General features: G+C 41.8%; 2 protein-coding genes across 4 annotated transcripts in view; one reads left to right on the forward strand and one right to left on the reverse strand.

Annotated features, from left to right (window-relative positions):
- PPP2CB (protein phosphatase 2 catalytic subunit beta) overlaps window positions 1-980 on the forward strand; it is a 30,679-nt gene extending 29,699 nt beyond the window's left edge. For both annotated transcript variants that reach the window (XM_049704238.1, XM_049704237.1), the window contains one exon: window positions 177-980. In XM_049704238.1, coding sequence (XP_049560195.1) covers window positions 177-249 — 73 coding nt within the window. In that variant the 3' untranslated portion in view covers window positions 250-980. The remainder of the gene's footprint in view (window positions 1-176) is intronic.
- Window positions 981-15,870: 14,890 nt separating this feature from the next.
- UBXN8 (UBX domain protein 8) overlaps window positions 15,871-21,466 on the reverse strand; it is a 25,264-nt gene continuing 19,668 nt past the window's right edge. The window contains exons 7-8 of one of the 2 annotated variants that reach the window (XM_004277138.4): window positions 19,387-19,461; window positions 15,871-16,520 (exon numbers count right to left, since the gene is read on the reverse strand). In XM_004277138.4, the coding sequence (XP_004277186.1) occupies window positions 16,353-16,520; window positions 19,387-19,461 (243 nt within the window). In that variant the 3' untranslated portion in view covers window positions 15,871-16,352. The remainder of the gene's footprint in view (window positions 16,521-19,386; window positions 19,462-21,466) is intronic. The other variant, XM_033400594.2, reaches the window with a different exon arrangement.

Below are 21,466 nucleotides of genomic sequence, written 5' to 3' on the forward strand. Positions count from 1 at the left end.
TTTTATGAAAGAGAACACCTGCAGTGACCTACCCAGGGTCACTCCAGTCATAAAGAACACAGAAAAGGTGGGAGACGAGGACTGCTCTTTCTACCTCGGTGTCTTGTTCTTTATTGATTGGTTTGCCTGCAGCGTCAAATACTTTAACCATTTGCTTTCTTTTTTGCCATTTATAGCCTTCAGTTTGACCCAGCACCTCGTCGTGGAGAGCCTCACGTGACCCGGCGCACCCCAGACTACTTTCTGTAAATTCCTCCAGGGAAAACCTGCCTTTGTATGTGGAAGTATACCTGGCTTTTTAAAATATATATATTTAGAAACAAAAGAAAAAAAAGCAACAGTAATCTGTGTGTTCCTGTAACAAATTGGGATCTGTCTTGGCATTAAACCGTATCATGGACCAAACTGTGCCATACTAATGATGAGCATTTAGCACAACTTGAGACTGAGATTAGTTCAACGCTATGTTCTAGATCGGTCAGTCTTAACAGTTTGCCTGCTGTGTTTGTAGTAACCGCTTTCCTTGGGGCTGTTCAAGCAAAAGAGGTAACTAACTCCATCTCCGTTTGCACTTACTTGGAGATTTTAGTTAGAGTGTTTAACTGGCATGGATTAATAGGGCTGGATTTTTATTTTTAAGAAAAATTCACAAGCTAACTTCCACTTAATTCATTACCATGTATTTTATTGAAATGTATAATTAACTGAAAAAAAGATTCTTGGGAGTACGTTGTCATAACATTTAAAGAGATTTCCCTTCCTTTAAACTAAATTACTATTTTATGTTGATCTGCATATTTCTGTATATTTGTCATGACAGTGCTTGCATTCTGTTTGGTGTACTGAGCAAATAAACTTTCCATTTTAAACAAAAACATGTTGATTTACTGTGGTACACTTTAAATGAAAGTTTTACTCTTTTGTAACTTCGTATGAGATCTCTTGACCTGTAATAAACAGTTGTGTTGAGGTACTTTAAATGTAGTGTTCTTTGTTTAGGACTTATTTTCAGAAGAAAAAAATTTTTAAGAATACCTGATCACTCTTAGGCCACGGAAGACATTCTTATTTCTAAACATCATTTCATTAGGTAATTTGTATTACTCACATTTTAAACTATGGATGATATGCTAAAAACTGTAGGATATCATATGGCTGGGTAGAATCTTTTAAAAACCAAAATGTTATTTTATCTTTACCTTTTGATGTAGAAATGAGAATAAATTAACCTCCACATAAAGTTTAGTACAAGTCGTAGTGCTGTTTAAATGTACAGCATGAATTCCGGATGGCAGAAGGGAACATGCTGAGTCTGCAGGGGGGAGATGATGGAAGACACAGAGGAAAACTAAACTCTTTTGTCTTTATATAAGAAAACAAGATGGTAAAAATAGGTATAAACATCTCAAAATTATAATCAACGTAAATGAACTGTATTCTCTAGTTAGAAGACAAAGGGTAAGAGTTGGTTTTTTAGAAAATCCAGCTATATACCTGATTACAAGACACACACCAGATGCAAAGTGACTTGGATAGGTTGAAATTAGAAGATGGGAGAGACCAAGAAAAGATACTAAAAGGAAAACTGGAGTAGCTATATAAATATTAAAATAGACTGAGACAAAATTTAAGAGCCTAGAACCAATACAAATAGTTATCTCATAATTCTAAACCTGAATGCATATACCAAAATAGCCTCAAATATGTTAAAAACAAAAAGCCTTACAAATGCAGAGAAAGCTTGACAAGTTTTCATTACAGTGGCAGATTTCAACTCTCTTCTCTGTTATTATAAAGTAAAATACAAAAACTGGAAGATTTGAACAACACATTTGAATAAGATTGATATAATAAACATATACATCTCTGTATCCTAACAGAATACACATTCTTGTCAAGTTTATATGGAACGTTTATAACAACTGGCAATTATTAGGCCATAAAGCAAGTCTCAAAAACTTTCAAAAAATTGACATTGTCTATGGTGCAATTAATTTAGAGGTTAATAGCAAAAATATTATTTATAGAAATACCTATATATTTTGAAACTGCAAAAATAAGGGTCAAAGAGGAAGTAAAGGAAATTTAAACTTCCATAAAACAGAATTTAGAAAAACTGGTTATGAAAATACATATAAAATTATGTGGATAAAATAGAATAGCCAAAACAATTTTGAAAAACAAGAACAAAGAGCACGTTCACTTCCCTATGTCAAAATTTAAGTTTTATAAAAGTACAGTTTTCAAGACAGTGTAGTATAGGACTTCCCTGGTGGCACAGTGGTTAAGAATCCACCTGCCAATGGAGGGGACACAGGTTCGATCCCTGGTCCGGGAAGATCCCACGTGCCATGGAGTAACTAAGCCCATGCGCTACAAGTGCTGAGCCTGCGCTCTAGAGCCCACGAGCCACAACTGCTGAAGCCCACACACCTAGAGCCTGTGCTCCTCAACAAGAGAAGCCACCGCAATGAGAAGCCCGTGCATTGCAACGAAGAGTAGCCCCCGCTCACCACAACTAGAGAAAGCTTGCACGCAGCAACAAAGACCCAACACAGCCAAAATGTAAGGATGGACATAGAGATCAATGAACAGAATTGAAAGTCCAGAAATAAATCCTTACATTTATAGTCAAATAATTTTCAGCAAAAATAGCTAGGCAATTCATTAAGGGAAGGATTGTTCAACAAATGGTGTTAGGAAAATTGTTATATGCAAATGCAAAAGGATGAACTTAGATGCTTACCTCCCATCATACAAAAAAATTCACTAAAAATGGATCAAACTTTAACAAGAAAATACAGAACCTCTTTGACAACGTGGGTTAAGCAGAGATTTCTTAAATAACACCAAAAGAATGGTACACAAAAATTTTAAGTTGCTAAGCTGGACCGTGAAAGAATTCAAAACTTTTGTGCTTCAAAGGACAGAATCAAATGAAAAGACACACACTGAAAGAAAATATTTGCATCACACATCTGATAAAAGACTTCTATCCAGATTTTAAAAGAATTCTTACCACTCAATAAGACAATCAGAACATGGGCAGAAGATGTGAAAAGACATTTCAGCAAAGAAGATATGCAAATAGTTAATAAATACATGAAAAGATTAACATCATTAGTCATTAGGGAAATGTAAACTAAAAACACAATTGAGATATCACTTCACACCCATTAGAAAGGGTATAATAAATAAGCCTTTCTTATTTATGAACAAATAACAAATATTGGTGAGAATGTGGAAAAGTTGGAGCCCTCCCACATTGCTATTGATAAATGTAAAATGGTGCAGCCACTTTGGGAAACTTGACAGCTTCTTAAATGTAAAGTAACTATGACCCAGCAATTCCACTCATTCATAGCTACCCACGTATATGGTTAAAATACATGTTCAGGGCTTCCCTGGTGGCGCAGTGGTTGAGTCCACCTGCCGATGCAGGGGACACGGGTTCGTGCCCCAGTCCGGGAAGATCCCACATGCCGTGGAGTGCCTGGGCCTGTGTGCCATGGCCGCTGAGCCTGCGCGTCCGGAGCCTGTGCTCCACAACGGGAGAGGCCACAACGGTGAGAGGCCCGCGTACCGCAAAAAAAAAAAAAAGTTCCTACAAAGACATACATGCAAATGTTCACAGCAACATTAATTACAATAGCTGAAAGCTGGAAACATTCTAAATGTCCATCAGCTGTTCAGTGGATAGACAAAAATGTTATACAATAGTAAACCAGCATTAATAAAAAGTAGTGAACTGAAACATAATACAACATGGATGAACTTCAAAACATGCTAATGAAAGAAGCCAGACATGACAAACTACACATATTCCATTTCTATGAGATGCCCAGAAAAGGCAAATTTATGGAGAAAGAAGGAGATTAGCCCTGGGACTTCCCTGGTGGTCCAGTGGTTTAGACTCCATGCTCCCAATGTAGGGGGCCCAGGTCGATCCCTGGTCAAGGAACTAGATCCCCAATGTCACAACTAAAAGATCCTGCATGAGGCAACTAAAGACCTGGCGCAGCTAGCTGAATGAATGAATGAATGAATGTCGTTGCCTGGCCAGTGGGAATGGGAATTAACTGTAAATGGGCATGAGGGTTCTTGTTAGAATGATGAAAATGTTCTAAAACTGGTTTATGGTCATGATTGCGCCTTTTGGTAAATTTACCAAAAATCTTTACCCTTGAAATGGGAATATTTCGTATGTAAAATATACCTCAATGAAGCTGTTTACAGAAACAAAACTTGTGCAGTGCAAGCAAACCAGGCTTTACAGGGAAATTTATAACTAAATGCTTGTATTGTAACAGAGGAAAAGCTGAAAATTGAGCTAAGTGTTTACTATTCCATAAAAGTTAAAAGGTTAAGAGCAAATATCGAAAGAAAAGATTCAAAAGAAAATATCAACAGAACCAAAGTTGGTACTTGAAAAGATTAATAAAATGAAGGAAAACATTCAGGGGCACAAACAAAAGCACGAATTTGCAGAATAAAAGAGAAGTGATTAAAAAGTCTAGAGGGTACTATGAATAATATTTGCCAATAAATTTGAAAACTGAGCAAAAAAGAAGTACTGAGCAAATTACTAGGGTATTTTGACCTTATCAAACTGACTCAAGAATAAATGGAGGGGGGCTTCCCTGGTGGTGCAGTGGTTGAGAACCCGCCTGCCAATGCAGGGGACACGGGTTCTAGCCCTGCCTGGGAGGATCCCACATGCCGTGGAGCAGCTGAGCCCGTGTGCCACGGCTGCTGGGCCTGCGCTCTGGAGCCCGCGAGCCACAACTACTGAGCCCACGTGCCACAACTACTGAAGCCCACGTGCCTGGAGCCCGTGCTCCGCAACAAGAGAGGCCACCGCAGTGAGAAGCCCGCACACCACAACGAAGAGTAGCCCCTGCTCGCCGCAACTGGAGAAGGCCTGCACGCAGCAATGAAGACCCAACGCAACCAAAAATAAATAAATAAATAATAAATACACTTTAAAAAAATTAAAAAATAAATAAATTGAGGGCTTCCCTTGTGGCACAGTGGTTAAGAATCTGCCTGCCAATGCAGGGGACACGGGTTCGAGCCCTGGTCTTGGAAGGTCCCACATGCCACGGAGCAACTAAGCCTGTGAGCCACAACTACTGAGCCTGCGCATCTGGAGCCTGTGCTCCGCAACGGGAGAGGCCGCAACAGTGAGAGAGGCCCGCGCACCACAATGAGGAGTGGCCCCTGCTCGCCGCAACTGGAGAAGGCCCTCGCACAGAAACGGAGACCCAACACAGCCAAATAAATAAATAAATAAATAAATAAAATTTAAAAAAAGAGATAGAAACCTAAACACTACTTTAAAAAAAACACTACATAGAGAACAGACCTGAGGTTGCCAAGGGGGAGGAGGGGAGGGGAGGGATGGATTGCGAGTTTGGGACTAGCAGATGCAAACTATTATATATAGAATGGATAAACAACAACGTCCTATTGTATATTCAACATCCTGTAATAAACGATAATGGAAAAGGAAAAAAAATGGAGTCTAACTACTGTTACTATTAAAGAAATTGAATCACTCATTTAAATCTTACAAAGACTACACTAGGTACCAATGGTCATACTAGTGTTATTCACAATAGCCGAAAGGTGGAAAAAACCCAGATGTCCATCAACTGGCAAGTAAAGAAAATATGGTATATACGTACAATGGAATATTATTCAACCATAAAAAGGATAGATTCTGATATATGCTACAACATGGATGACCCTCAAAGACATGCTAAGTGCAACAAACCAGGCACAAAAAGACAAATACTGTTTAATTCCACTTATATGAGGTGCCTAGAATAGGCCAATTCACAGACACAGAAGGTAGAATAGAGATTACCAGGGGCTGGGGAAGGAGGGAAGGGGGAGTTACTATTTAATGTGTAGTATGTTTGCGATGATGAAAAAGTTCTGGAAATTGTTGGTGGTGATGGTTGCACACCATTGTGAATGTGCTTAATGCCACTGAATTATATACTTTAAAATGGTTAAAATGGTAAATTCTGTATATTTTACAATAAATTTTTTTTCTTTTTAGAATCAGCTTGTTATAGTCACACACATAGGAGAAGAAAAAAAACAAAAACCTGCTGGGCTTTCGACCGGGACTGTAGTACCTATCACTTTGGGGAGAAGAGATGTTTTCACATGGAGTCTTCCACTCCATGGAGATTGCATATACCTCCTTTAAGTCTTCCTTAATTTCTCTCAACATAGTATTATACTATTTGGGGTATTATATTTGGTGTATAGATCTTGCCATCTAGGGCTTCCCTGGTGGCGCAGTGGTTGAGAGTCCGCCTGCCAATGCAGGGGACACGGGTTCGTGCCCCGGTCTGGGAAGATCCCACATGCCACGGAGCGGCTGGGCCCGTGAGCCATGGCCGCTGAGCCTGCATGTCTGGAGCCTGTGCTCCGCAACAGGAGAGCCACAACAGTGAGAGGCCCGTGTACTGCAAAAAAACAAACAAACAAAAAATCTTGCCATCTAACCGTATTTCATTTAATTAATTTATTTATTTTTGCGGGTTTTTTGTCTCTGGGGTCCTACCAACCTCAACACTTGGAATCCTACACATGTTGGAACCAGGAGAAACCTTAAAAATCATGTAGCTATTGCCTTCCTCCCACCTTTTCCAGAAGGGTTGATCGTGGTCCAGTTTTCATGTATTTGCCAACAATTTCAATCTTACGTCTCCAGCCACAATTTCTCCTCTGAACTCCAGACCTAGTTAGCTGCTTCTGCAGCCCCTCATCCTGGATGCCCCATGGTACCTGAATCTGAACATGTCCAGAACTGGGCTCAGCACCTCCCCGACCTGGTCCTCCTCCAGGCTCCCCTGACCTGCGTGAAGAACATCACCACCACCCCCTGCTGCCAGGGCCACAATTTTGGGAGGCCCCTTGCCACCTCCTATGGCATCCCACCGCCAATCAAACATCAAGGTTACTAGTTTCTTCTGCCTAAATCACAAAATCTCTCCAAGTCCCCTCTGCCTCCTTAAGTTTAAATGTCCCATGGCTCTCAATGGACCCCTGCAAAAGAATCCTCATTAAATCCCCCAAATCTGTTCTTTCCTTGTTCCAATCCATGTTCCCTGAAGCCAGAATGCCTTTAAAAAATGCTACTTTCTCATTTAACTCCTTTGTTGATAGGCTTCCAACAGCTCTACTTTAAAAAAAATTATTATTATTATTATTATAGTTAACTTATTGAAAATTTATTACATCCTAGGACCTGTTCTAAGGACTTTATACATAGTAACTCAGTTAATCCTCACAACTCTAAATATCCCCATTATACAGATGAGGAAACTGAGGCTTAGAGAAGCACCTATCTAAGGCTTTTGCATCAGCTCTTTCCCCATTCTTGACTCTTTGATCTGGATGACTGCTATTCAAACTTCAGATGGATACCTTGGGGAGCATTCTAGGACCTCCCTCACGAGGTCAGGCCCTCCTATGACACACATCCCAGTTTGTAATTATATATTGTTTTGGTGGTGGAGGATCACTGGATTGATGTCTGCCACCCCAATCGGCTTTAAATTCTATGTTTTACTCTTCGCTGTGTCCACAGTATTCGACATGTAACAAACTCTTGCTCAGTATTTGTGAAATGGATGGATGAAAAGGGTTTTCAATCAGAGGGGGAATGTGGTCAGATGTGCTTTAGAAGGATTTCTCTAATGTGAAAGTTTGGAGGTGGTGAGACCCAGTCGCTGCCAGCCACTGGATTCAGGAGTGAAGAGGGTTGTCTGGAGGAGGGGAATGGCCACGGGGATGGAGAGCAGACGGTGAACCTGGGGAGGGTTTAGGAGGAAGATAGGGCAGGCCCTGATAATTAAATGGATGGAGGAGAGGACAAGGGAGGGGTCAAGAGTGACTCCCACGTTTCTGGCTTAGACACCTGGTACCTTGACTCCAGGTGGGGAGCACCTGGGAGGAACGAGGCAGGGGGGGTTGGCAGAGCAGGTGGTCCCTAGACCAAGTCAACAGAAACATGGAAAAGTTCTCAAAATCTTTGTGCCCAAACTCTATCTAGCTCGGTCCTGTGTACTTGTCCAGTCTCACCCCAGACTCAGGGCATGTAGCCCACAGCTCCTCTCCCAAGCTCCACTCTTTCTCCTCGCAGGGGGCCTTTGAGACCCAGCTTCAAGAACATCTCCTCTGGGATCCCTCCCCAGTCCCTCCACCCCTTCCTGAGATTAACATGTTCTCTGCTGTTTCCGGGATTCACTGTATCAGAAATGTTTCTCTGCCTATCTCTCCTATTTGATTTTAAAATGCTGTTGTAAAACATGATACCATTCTATTTTAATTTCTAATTGTTTACTGATAATAAATAAAAATAAAAGTGATTTTTAAAGTATCGTCCTTGTATCCAGTAGCCGTATTAAAGACACTTTTTTTTTTTTTTGCGGTACGCAGGCCTCTCACTGTTGTGGCCTCTCCTGTTGCGGAGCACAGGCTCCAGACGTGCAGGCTCAGCGGCCATGGCTCACGGGCCCAGCCGCTCCGCGGCGTGTTTCCCGGACCGGGGCATGAACCCATGTCCCCTGCATCGGCAGGCAGATTCTCAACCACTGCGCCACCAGGGAAGCCCAAGACACTTAATTCTTATACTTAGAAATTACTTTGGATTTTTTTAAATTACAAAATCATGTTGTCTGTGAATACAAAACTCTTTACTTCCTTCCTAATCTTTGTGACTTTTCTTACAAGTTTCATCATTGTATTAGCTAAGACAACCAATATTTCATATTAGCTGTAGGTTTTTTTGGGGAGGTGTTTATCCATTACCACTGTTTTTTTAGGGCTACATACAGTTGGGTGCTATTCTTTAAATCCAATTTAGGGACTTCCCTCGTGGTCCAGTGGGTAAGACTCCACGCTCCCAATGCAGGGGGCCTGGGTTCAATCCCTGGTCAGGGAACTAGATTCCACGTGCATGCCGCAACTAAGAGTTCGCATGCCTCAACTAAAGATCCCGCATGCCGCAACTAAGACCCGGGGCAGCCAAAATAAATAAATAAATAAATATTTTAAAAAATAAATCCAATTTAACACTCTGTCTTTAACTGGGGGTATTTAGACTATTTACAATTAATGTGATTATCAATACAGTTAAGTCTATCATCTTGCTCTTTGTTTTCTATTTGTCCCATACATTCTTTTTTTCTTAATTCTTCTGGATTAATTAAATATTTTGTATTCCATTTATCTTCTTAGTGGCTTATTAGCTTACTGTTTTGTTACTCTAAGTGGTAGCTTTAGGATTTGTGGTATACCTTTAACTTAACACAGTCTATCTTCAATAATATATCATGCCACATACCGTATAAGAACCTTATAATATTTCTGTTTATCCCTGCCCAAACTTTGTGCTATTGTCATACATGTTGCTTTTGCACATATTAAAAATCACAGGGACTTCCCTGGCGGTCCAGTGGTTAAGATTCCACGCTTCCAATGCAGGGGGCACTGGTTTGATCCCTGGTCGGGGAATTAAGACCCCACATGTGGTGCAGTGCTGTGTGGTGCTGGGGGGGGGAATGGGGGGAAGAGAGACCAAAAAAATTTTTTTTAATGAGAAATAAAAATCACATAGAACGTTACTGCTTTTGTTTAAACAGTAGATTATTATTTAAAGGGATATAAATAATAAAAATCTTTAAGAATTTTATGTATTTAGTCATTTAAATATAGACTATTTCCAGGGCTCCTCATGCCTTTGTTTAGATTCATATTTCGCTCTGGTATAATTATTCTTCTGCCTTAAAGATTTACTTGTAGTGCAAGTCTGCTGGTGATGAATTCCTTCAGCTTTTGTATGTCTTAAAAAATATTTCTCCTGCCTGACAGCCTTTTTGGATGTCCAATGCTGCACCTGGCAACTGAAATCTGATTTTTCTTTCTTTTTTTTTTCTGCCAAAATGATTTTTTTTTTTTGGCCATGCCACATGGCTTGTGGGCTCTTAGTTCCACATCCAGGGATTGAACCCGGGCCCACGGCAGTGAGAGCACCGAGTTCTAACCACTGGACCGCCAGGGCATTCCCTCATGATTCATTTTTTGAAAGGTATTTTCACTAGGTATAGAATTCAGTATCACTCACAGTCTCAGAGCCTCAGGCCTATGGAGGCCTCAGATTCCACTAGTGGCGGGCTGACTGCGGTTACCTTGTGCTCAGGGCAGGGGCTGGGTGTTAGGCTTCCTGTGTCCCTGTGTCCCCCTCAGCTTTCCATGGTCCCCACATACCTGTATCAGAGAGAGGGTCCTCCTCCATGCTCTGACCCCGCCCCCGGTTGTAGACAGCTGTTGCTTGTGGCTGGGTGCTAAACTCGTGGTAGGAGCAGGTGGCACGCTGTTTGTTCCAATTCGGCCTCAAATCTCAGGCAGGCCCTTTGTACTTTGGCTTCAGGGGTGAGGTTTTCTTGGCATTCCTGTTCCTCCTACCTGCGGCCTCCAAACTTGGGCTGATAACTGTGGTGGGTCTGGGGTGCTTGTTCTTTGCGCCACCCGTAGCAGGACAGCCATCATCTGGTATCTGTATCTGCCCCTCCCCCAGCAGCAGAGACTTTCTGCTTCTACCCTTCCCCCAGCAGCAACAAGTCTTCGCCTGCGTCCTGGAAGAGGAAGGTGGGTTTTGCTCTTACTGTTTCTCTAGAAACAGTAAATCTTTGCCAGTGTCCTGTGGCCACAGTACCTGGTGTACCACCCCCAGCACCTTAAGACTTCGGCTCTGCGGGGGAGAAGGATCCCGGGAAGCTAGTGGGGCTTTGAGCTTGTTCCTGCACAGGCACCAATCACCTCCTCGTTTGCACGGAGGTCGGCAGTGCTCTCTCTCCTTCTGGCGGACACCTGGTGAAGGCGGAGGGAGGGCGAACAGCTTTCAGGTGAGTGGGAACCGCCTTTGCGTCTGAGCACTGGCTTCAAGGCACATGACCTGTGCACTCACAAACAGCCCACGCTTAGAAGGTCCTTGCGTCTGGTTTCACGCTCTGCTGTCACCAACCTGAAGTCTTCATTTTTGAGCAAGGGTTCTCGTATTTTCATTTCGCGCTAAGACCCACAAATTAAGTAGCCAGTCCCGTTCCAAAGTGATGCAACAGCCCACGCTTGGCTTTTACAAATGTTAAAATCTTAGCTAAATTTTTCTTACCTGCTTATATAGCAGCTACCTTTTCTCCCATTGATGTGAGACAGAAGAGAGTCTGTGTGCCCCGTCTCTCCTCTCAGTGGATTTTCCCTCCTCGGAATTCAGTTTCTGTGTCTACCTCGCAGCCTCAGTCACCTGAGGGCTCAAAAATGTTAAAAATGTTACGCTTTTGTCTGTCATCCAGCCGTTTCTTGTCAGGGTGGGAGAAACATTTTTTGCAGCTTTCTAAGTGGATTACTTCAGATCCTAAGTGGAAGTCCAGAACTGCTGTATGGTTTAGAACTTGCTGTTTTCAGGATCTCAATTTCAGCTAGCGGAACAATGAACTCATTAAGGCTAGTCTCTTCCCCTACACCCCACTCCCCGCCCCTTTAAAGAGGAATGTCACATTTCTTTAAAAATTTCCTTCAAAAAAGATGGCTTTATGCTTTTTATTTTCTTTTTTCCCCACAACAAAATACGCCTTAGTGTCACTGTCAATAGTAGAACAGCCTGAAAGGACATTTATAGGTTGTTTCGATAACAGGCATCCATTGTATCATTAAACCCAATTACTCAATTGATCTCCCACATCGGTCCATGACAGTGAGGGAGAAAGTTACGACGTGAGGCAGGAACAGAGAGGAAGAGTAATAAAAGTAGGGGAAATTCTCTAAATAAGGATAGTGGCTTGTGTGCTAGAGATAAACAGGTTATAGAATGCACTCCTCACCATGCTGACTGCACACTATTTTTAAATACCCGTGCCAACTACAAATTGGCACTTGTCATCTACCTCTACAAGGATTAAACCATGAGCTGCTGCAGCGGCTGACTTTCAACACCACCTGAAAGGAGTTCAGGGTGGAGAGCAGGAATGAGGCCCTCTGCGCTCTGGGAAAAACTGGCAGAACAGGTCTTCAGAGAGTTCGCTATTTTCAGGAGACGATTTTAGGAGCCCAATTCTTGCATCTCCTCGTATCTAGAAAAGCACTGAAATCCCTGATGGTGACGTCTGCTCCCCGTGACAATCTTCTGCCAAAACGCGTGCTTCACTGCACGCACCCCGTCACTAAAGTCACGGAGAACACCGACCTCCCCCCGCCTCTCTGCCATTACATCAGAGCTCCCTGAAATGCTGTCTCTCCCTCCCGGGCGATAGTTCTCATTTTGCCCCAAATAAAACTTAACTCACAACTCTCAAACGTTGTGCTTTTTTTTTTTTCAGTCGACACTCGGAATATTCTTTAGTATACTTAAGATGTAGGTCTTCTAAATTTTTCAGTATTACTCCTTCACTGAAGGATATTATTAAAAACAATAATAAACAGGCTAAGCTGAAATAGGATTTAAGTTACTTTTCCCTGGGGCTATTCTTTTAAAAAATCTAAAGCTATTTTACTCATATATCACTTGACAAATTACAAGTCTGTCCCCTTTTTTATCTTAAGCTATTGATATCTTTAAACATCTTATCGTGGAAAACTATACAAAAGTAGAAATAAGAGTATAAGGTACCTCAATGTACCTTTTACTTAGCTTTAATATTTATTCATCTATATCCCCACATACTGTCCTCTCTCTCACCCAACCACAATACCATCATCCCACCTAGAAAAAATAATTCCCTAATCATGTTTCTAATTTTTCCAACTCATTGCACGAGGACTACAGTATAAAAGAATAGTATTATTAACCAAGAATCTAAAGATTTAAGGCATCTGTAATTTCCCTAAATTCAGAGCAAGAATTAGCTTTTGTCACCAGGGAAACAATTAACCATCTATTTTTAGCCCTTTACCTGTACACATGACTGATAGTGTATTTTCTTTGTGTTAAAGAAAAAGGTATTGCCAGGCAAAGAAATGGCCCTAATGTTTTTGTGTTAGAAATTGGGGAGTGGGGGGCTGGAGGAACCTTTATTCCACAAATTTTAGGACCTATTTATTAATGACTGAAATTTTAGTTTTTTAAAAGAACACAGATCTTTTTAAAATGGCAATAATTCTTTTCTGTAGTCAATACCCTTGGAAATGGATGTGGATGGACAACTGAAAATAGAGCCTGTGATCAGAACAGGTAAATATGGAAATGTTTGGATTTTTTTTCTTTTGCATTTCTATTTGCATTTGAGTCTATTTCAAAGAAGTCTTTGAAAGGAACCCTGATGAAGAGATATCAACACCTAGAGGAACCAAAGAATCTATCCAGAAAAGTAAAAGTCATTCCTAAGGACGTCTTTATATTGTTGGGGGAAATGCCCTGAATATTTCTTGTACTAGTTATTTATTGCCACATAACAAATTTCCCCAAAACACTATAGCTTTACACAATGTGTATTACCTCTCCCACCGTTTCTGAGGGTCCGGAATCCAGGAGCAGCTTAGGTCTCTTATTAGGCTGCAGTCAAGGTGTCAGCCAGGCCTGCAGTCTCTGGATATGATTGGGGCTGGAGGATTCCCTCCAAGCTCACTTGCAGAGCTGTTGGCAGGAGGCTTCCATTGCTTGACAAGGGGTCCTCTCCATCGGGCTGCGAACAGCACGATTCCGTCAGAGTAACTGATGAGACAGAGACAGAGAGAACCAAGAGAGAAGCAGCTGTCCTTTGTAATCTCACCTAAGAAAGGACATATCATTATTTCCCATTAATTCTGTTGCTCCTGTGATCAACCCTGGTACATCGCAGGAGGGAACAGCAGGAAGAACAGCGTAAACACCAGGACACAGGGATCACTGGGGCCATCTGGGAGGCTGGCTCCACAGCCCACCCCCTCCCAAGGGACACAAAAGTCTCAACCCACTACGGCATCAGCTCCAAGTCCAGAATCTTACCTACATCAGGTCCAGGTGAAGATGGAACTGCGGGAGTGTATGTTGCTCGTAAGCCCAGCTCTCAAGCAGCTCCTCCAGATCTGCAGGCCTGTGAATAGAAACGTTATTCCCCCTCCCCTTGCCCAGTATAAATGCCCATCACACGGCATGATTCCTGCTCAGAAAGACAGAAGATGAATGGCACACAGAAGTTACTGGTTGGTGAGCAGTTCTGAAGTCCAGCTGGGCAAAGTGTTAGAAATTCCTTGACTAGAACTCAGTCCTCCTGCCAGGAAATGACTTTCCAACGGCTCTTGACTTGGCCTTCGGAGGCCTTGGACTCACCTTCCGAGTCATTCTTTTACTGGACAGGTTTACAACCGGGCCAAGCCGTTTTCTCAGCGTGCTTCCCAGCAGCAGAATTTGGGGGGTCCAAAGGCCTCTCTTCATTTTCACTTCTCTCTTTCAGTCCAAGCTGGCCAGGTTACCGCTGATATATTTTTTTAAACCTTGAATCATCTGTGAGTCTTACTCTGAGGCATCACCTTTGATCTGTCTCAGATCTTAACAAGGGATTTTACATTTACACTCTTGGCTTAATCTTTAGACTGTGCTCTAGATTTAATCTTCACTCTGAAGGCATTTAATTTTGCGTTATTTGGCATCTTGCAAACCAGTGAGCCTGGTTCCTCTTTAAGTCCCTTCTTTAACTTCTCTCTTTGCTCACACATTTTACTATAAGCAGCAAGAAGAAACCACTGGTATTTTCAATAATCTGGTTGGGAATATATTTAGCTAGATCTCTTAATTCGTTAGCTCCATTTTCCACTTCCCACATAACTGCACAAGCCCCGGTGCTGTTGGCAAGCTTCAGTTCCGTGCCACACAGGCCTCTCTCCAGGAGGCTGCCCGCAACACGACTTCTTCCCCCATGAGTGACCGGACAGACAGACACCGAGACAGAAGCCACAGTCTTGTATAACCTAATCTCAGAGTGACACACACCATTTCTGTTCACTTTAATTGGCTGCACAGACCAACCCTGGTACAATGAGGGAGAAGAGCACACTAAGATGTGGCAGCCAGGGGGCAGGGATCAGCGGGGACCACCTCGCAGCCTGCTATCACATTTCCTAAGTAGCATAATTACTTGGTAATCGGTTTTTCCAAAATGTCTAAAAATATGAGGTCTTTTGTTCTTTTTTTAATCGATGGCACATGAGCATAGAAAAGTCTGGCAGGACCAGCAGAACTGTAATGTCAGTCATGTTTATTTCTGGGTATTGAGATTATGGGTGATTTTATTTTTGTTTCTGTAACTTGGTTTCCCAATGCTTTTATAATTAATTTATAATCAGAATTGTTTTTCATCTTTTTCAATGTGGAATATTCCAGAGACAAAAAAAGGTAAAGGTTGAGACAACTTATTATTTTCAAACATTTTGTATGAAGCATTACTAGACACTAGGTATTTCTGAAGGGGAAAAAAGGATATAATCCTTGCTTTTAAGGAATTACGTATTTGGGAAGACAGAAACACAGCTATAATACATGTAATAAATTCTACAGAAGAGGAATAAAGGAGCATTAAATAAAGGGCAATACACAGAGGAGCCAACTTAAACTGACTCCTTAAGACAGATGGGAAAGAGAAAGGGCGGGGCTAGGACAAAGAGCCTTTATACCAGCCTTGGAGTTTGGACTTGGCATTACAGTGCGTGGATGCACCATTACAGGAGTCTAAGCAGGGAAATGAAATGACCAGATATATTTTAAAAACTCACCTACACTGGTTTCATTGTTTTACCTTTAAAAATACTGATCCACCTGGAATGTTGTAAATGTTACACTTCAGTGCAAGACAAAATGAAATAAATCTCAAACATTAGTTAACATTAGTACATACAACGTTTACTATCAAAAAGAACTTTAAAGCCTTAAAAGAGCTTTGACACGCCTTCAAAGTTTAATTTCTAGAATTACAGCAGAAAAAACATTCCGGCCAATAAGACTTTAAAGAGCTTGGCTGAACTGTGAAATGTTCAATGTGGCAAAACAGACGGAAGAGGCAGAAACTGATAAATGGCATCAGCTAGCAAAAATACGAATGAGCGAGCACCTTACTGTATATATTTCTATCTCGTCCTCATTTGGTACACTGTAAGATGGCACACTCCAAAAATTACTATATGCAGAGAGCAGTCCTTTTCTAATCCTTTATGTCCATATAGATCCATGGAGACCAACATTAAAGTGTTGACTGCCTTGAGTGCAATCAAGGTATGGCATGATTTTAATGTGAATCCTTTATTGTCCTGTAAGATCACGGCATAACTGATTTCATGGAGAACAGGTGGTTCGCATTTCTTAACTAGTTGCTCTGTTCTTTCTCTTCCACGTTGAGTACAGTATCCACAGTTATTCCTACGTCCTGCAGTGACCAGCCTCTCTCCACTTCCAGAGCCCTTCTGGGAAAGGAAGTGGAAAGGCTGTATAGGGATGTGTGGTACCCAATTTTCATCATCCAGTCAAACAAGACCTAAAAGATAAAAAGCTTAGTTATCAAATACTGTACAAAATTGTGTCCCTCTAGATCACCATAATATTTTACGATTCTTTCATTGTTAAACCATGCCCCTAGGAGTCATGAAACAGAACTTTCATACCTTTCAAAGGAACTTTCAAGAGTTTAAAGGAAAAGAGCATGCCATGAATTTTGAGATGTGAATGACCTTTAATACCCGTTGTTTCAGAGAAGGCCTAGGGACTACTGGCACCTACAGACAGCAGAAGCATTTAACAGTTAGGAAAGCCCCAACCAAACAGGAATGGAAAGATTATCCAATAAAAAGGTTAAGAACAAAAGGTTAGCATTTGGGAAAAAAGTCATTTAGATTATAATCTAAGCCAACAGTCCACATCGAAATCACCCAGGAACTGTCACAACAGACATGTCCACGTCCCAGAGACTCTGCCTTTTGATAACCCAATATCCAATGGGCCATCCCTATAAACGTATCACATTTCCTTTCATGAAGATTCCCTTAGTAATTGTCCAAATTTCCACTTATTATTGCCTAAAAATAATGCCTGCTAAAGGATGGTTTGTTGCTTTAGGAAGAAAGCTGAATGACAGAATGTTCTCAGAGGATGGTGGTGTATCAATTATAGATAATCCCTGACTTCTACCACCATCCATGTACCTACTGATATTCCATGTAATAAATGTGTATTATGTCATAGAGGGTCATAATTTTCCAATACATGAATATACCTTCTTTTAACCAATCCTTCCATAAACACTTATACCTTTGACCATTTATCTTATTTCCAAAGAATAAGTTCTCATAAATGGAATTACTGGGCCAAAAGATGTATTTTAAAATATATACTGATAAATTATCCCACAGGAACAGTGGTCTGACTTACATTCACATTAACAATTAATAAGAATCCCTGTTTTCTGCACACACTGCCCCAAACTGGGTACTATTCTTTTTGATCTTTGACAACTTGATAGGTAGAAAATGGTATCAATTTTAATCTGCATTTTTCTGATTCTAAGTGAGGCCTAACATTCCACTGAGGTTTTTTTTTTTTTTTTTTTTGGCTGTGTTTGGTCTTTGTTGCCGCGTGTGGGCTTTCTCTAGTTGTGGTGAGCAGGGGCTACTCTTCGTTGCGATGCGCAGGCTTCTCGTTGCATTAGCTTCTCTTGTTGCGGAGTACGGGCTCTAGTGCGCAAGCTTCAGTAGTTGTGGCACGTGGGCTCAGTAGTTGTGGCTCATGGGCTCTAGAGCGCAGGCTCAGTAGTTGTGGCACACGGGCTTAGTTGCTCCGCAGCATGTGGGATCTTCCCAGACCAGGGCTCGAACCTGTGTCCCCTGCATTGGCAGGTGGATTCTTAACCACTGTGCCACCAGGGAAGCCCACTAAGGTATTTCTTTTCCTTGATTTGTATAAGCTCCTTATAGAAAAAAATAACTTTTCCAAATTTTTAACTTGATAGAATTTAAAAATTTTTATGTAGTCAAATCTGTCAGTATTTTCTATTATGGTTTATAATTTTCTTGACATAGAAGGTTAAATGCAACAGTAAGGATAGAAAATTAGTTAAATAATAACAGAAATTTTTAACACACACATAATATGTTCAAATGCACTTAAAAGTAGAAATACACCCAAATATTAGTAATTGGCTTTGGTGCCGGACTGCAGATTAAAATTTCTTTCTACTTTTCTATATTTTTCAAATTATTGCTAGTGACACAGTATTGTTTTCAAAAGAAAAAAAGAAGTCTATTAGAACAAAAAGAAACAAGCTTTAAAGAATGACCTGAAAACTACATACAAGCAATGGGGTTTACGTTAATAATCCATCAGGGATAATAAGAACAAAGTTAATACCACCTGCTTCTAAAAGCTTTGAAAGCATCTTACCCACCAACCTGTGAAAATGTAATTAAAACAAAAAACAAATAAAAAAAAAGAACTGAAAAAAATCTGAATGCAAAAATCACAGTTCAAGAAGTTCAGAAGTTCAAGAAGGCTCAGCATACCTAATTCTCCAAATTTCTTCCACGTAGAGTACATATAAATCCCATTTACCAGGACTTCCCTTGTGGCCCTGTGGTTAAGAATCTGCCTGCCAATGCAGGAGACACAGGTTCGAGCCCTGGTCCGGGAAGATCCCACATGCTGCAGAGCAACTAAGCTCGTGTGCCACAACTACCGAGCCTGCACTCTAGAGCCCACGAGCCACAACTACTGAGCCCATGCACCACAACTACTGAAGCCTGTGCGCTCTAGGGCCCATGCTCCACAAGAGAAGCCACCGCAATGAGAAGCCTGTGCACCGCAACAAAGAGTAGCCCCTGCTCGCCGCAACTAGAGAAAGCCCGCACACAGCAACGAAGACCCAACACAAACAAAAAATAAATTTAAAAAGAAAAAAAATCCCATTTATCCTCACCTGATGGGAGTACAGATAATTGAAAACACCTCCTCTCTGCATGGGAATAAACTATTGCCAAATTCAACACAAATGTGTTTCCAGGGCTTCCCTGGTGGTACAGTGGTTGAGAATCTGCCTGCTAATGCAGGGGACACGGGTTCGAGTCCTGGTCTGGGAGGATCCCACATGCCGTGGAGCAACTAGGCCCGTGAGCCACAACTACTGAGCCTGCGCATCTGGAGCCTGTGCTCTGCAACAAGAGAGGCCGCGATAGTCAGAGGCCCATGCACTGCGATGAAGAGTGGCCCCCACTTGCCACAACTAGAGAAAGCCCTCGCACAGAAACGAAGACCCAACACAGCAAAAATAAATAAATAAATTACTAAACTCCTACCCCCAACATCTTCTTTAAAAAAAAAAAAAAAAAAATTTCTCCAAATATGATTCTCCTCACCTGTGAACTGCAAGACTTAAAAAACCTTCTCCTCAGGACACGCCCACTTGGACATCGAAGAGCAACAGTCACGACCTGAAAAATAAAAATGTTCAAATGAGAATTTCAACCACTGCTCTTTGCAATTCCAAAACCACTACTCCTACGAAACACCTGTACACAGTTCTAAGAGCTCACATGGAGTTTTGTAGGAATTTAGCTCTGAGAGTTGTACACAAAAATTAAGGTCCAGATAAAATTCATCCTAAACACAGAAATAATTCTTCTAAACCTGAAAAACATCTTCCCACTGATTGAGGAGACCAGTGACAGAGCCTTCCAGAGAGGACACCGAGACGCAAGGCTTCTGTCTGCCAGACAACATCAACACTGCAGCTGGGCTCTGAAAGTGACCTACCAAACCAAGAAGATCCAGGGCCACCTCAGAGTCTGCAGACAAGACAAACACTAGACTGGAAGGAAACAAAAAGCTACCCTTTTCACTCCAACACTGTAGGCTGTGCTCCATGCCTACAACATGTGCGCAAATGAGAGACAAGCCTGGAGCCGGTCCTGGTTGCTGGGGCTGCAGGAGACCCTCCTCCTGGGAGCAGCTTTGTCCGTTTTACATGTTGAGTTTCCCCACCATCTTTCCTCTGATAAAAGAGTTAAACAGCTAAAAAGAGCTTGCAACGTGCTAGTATATTAAAGGACACTCTACGAAGAAAAGAGTGAGAGGGACCGAGAGATTATCACACTAAGTGGAGTGAGAAAGACAAATACCATATGATATCACTTGTATGTGGAATCTAAATATGATACAAATGAACTTACGAAACAGAAACAGACTCACAGACATAGAAAACAAACTTTATGGTTACCAAAAGGGAAAGCAGGTATGGGGAGGGATAAATTAGGAGTTTGGGATTAGCAGATACAAACTACTCTATATAAAAGAGATAAACAACAAGGTCCTACTGTATAGCACAGGGAACTCTATTCAATATCCTGTGATAGGGCTTCCCTGGTGGCGCAGTGGTTAAGAATCTGCCTGCCAATGCAGGGGACACGGGTTCGATCCCTGGTCCAGGAAGATCCCACATGCCGCAGAGCAGCTGGGCCGGGCCCGTGTGCCACAGCTGCTGAGCCTGCGCTCTAGAGCCTGCAAGCCACAACTGCTGAAACTCACACGCCTGGAGCCCATGCTATGCAACAAGAGAAGCTGCTGCAATGAGAAGCCTGTGTACCGCAGCAAAGAGTAACCCCTGCTTGCTGCAAAGAGAGAAAGCCCACGCCCAGCAACGAAGACCCAACTCAGCCAAAATAAAGCCAGAAAAAAAAAATCCTGTGATAAACCATACGGAAAATATGAAAAAGAATACGTGTATATATGTATAACCGACTGACTTTCCTGTACACCAGAAACTAACACAACACTGTAAATCAGCTATACTTCAACTTAAAAACAAGAAAAGATGACGATTTAGTTATTAATTCTGATGTTCGTTATTTACCGTTAGGAAACCCTTTACTATGGTCAACATTATCCCAACTGTCCTGGGAGTTCTGTTGGCAGCACAGTTTGCAGAAATGGTGGTTTTATAGCAGCACCCACCACCCTTCAGGAAAGCCATGTTAGAAAATATTTCTATTCAAGTAGGTAAGGTGTTTGACTCATACCCAAATCAGTGCAATCTTTAGCTCTGTCAGTACTTCTACTAAAGAAAATTTTATAATAAAACAAAGAAATCACAAACTAACAATCACTGATTAAAAGCCAATTATGCTTATTTTTAGAAACAATAAAACTTAACTTTTACAGTGAGGTTTTGTTCAAACTTCAATGCTCTGATAGGATACTTAAAGCCAAATGCTTTAAGAAAAACTAAGGTTAAAATACAGTGAGTCAGGACTTCCCTGGTGGCACGGTGGTTGAGAGTCTGCCTGCCGATGCAGGGGACACGGGTTTGTGCCCCGGTCCGGGAGGATCCCACGTGCCGTGGAGCGGCTGGGCCCGTGAGCCATGGCTGCTAAGCCTGCGCGTCCGGAGCCTGTGCTCCGCAACGGGAGAGGCCACAGCAGTGAGAGGCCCACATACCAC

Source organism: Orcinus orca, chromosome 21, assembly GCF_937001465.1.
Source record: "Orcinus orca chromosome 21, mOrcOrc1.1, whole genome shotgun sequence".
Classification (NCBI taxonomy): Eukaryota; Metazoa; Chordata; class Mammalia; order Artiodactyla; family Delphinidae; genus Orcinus; species Orcinus orca.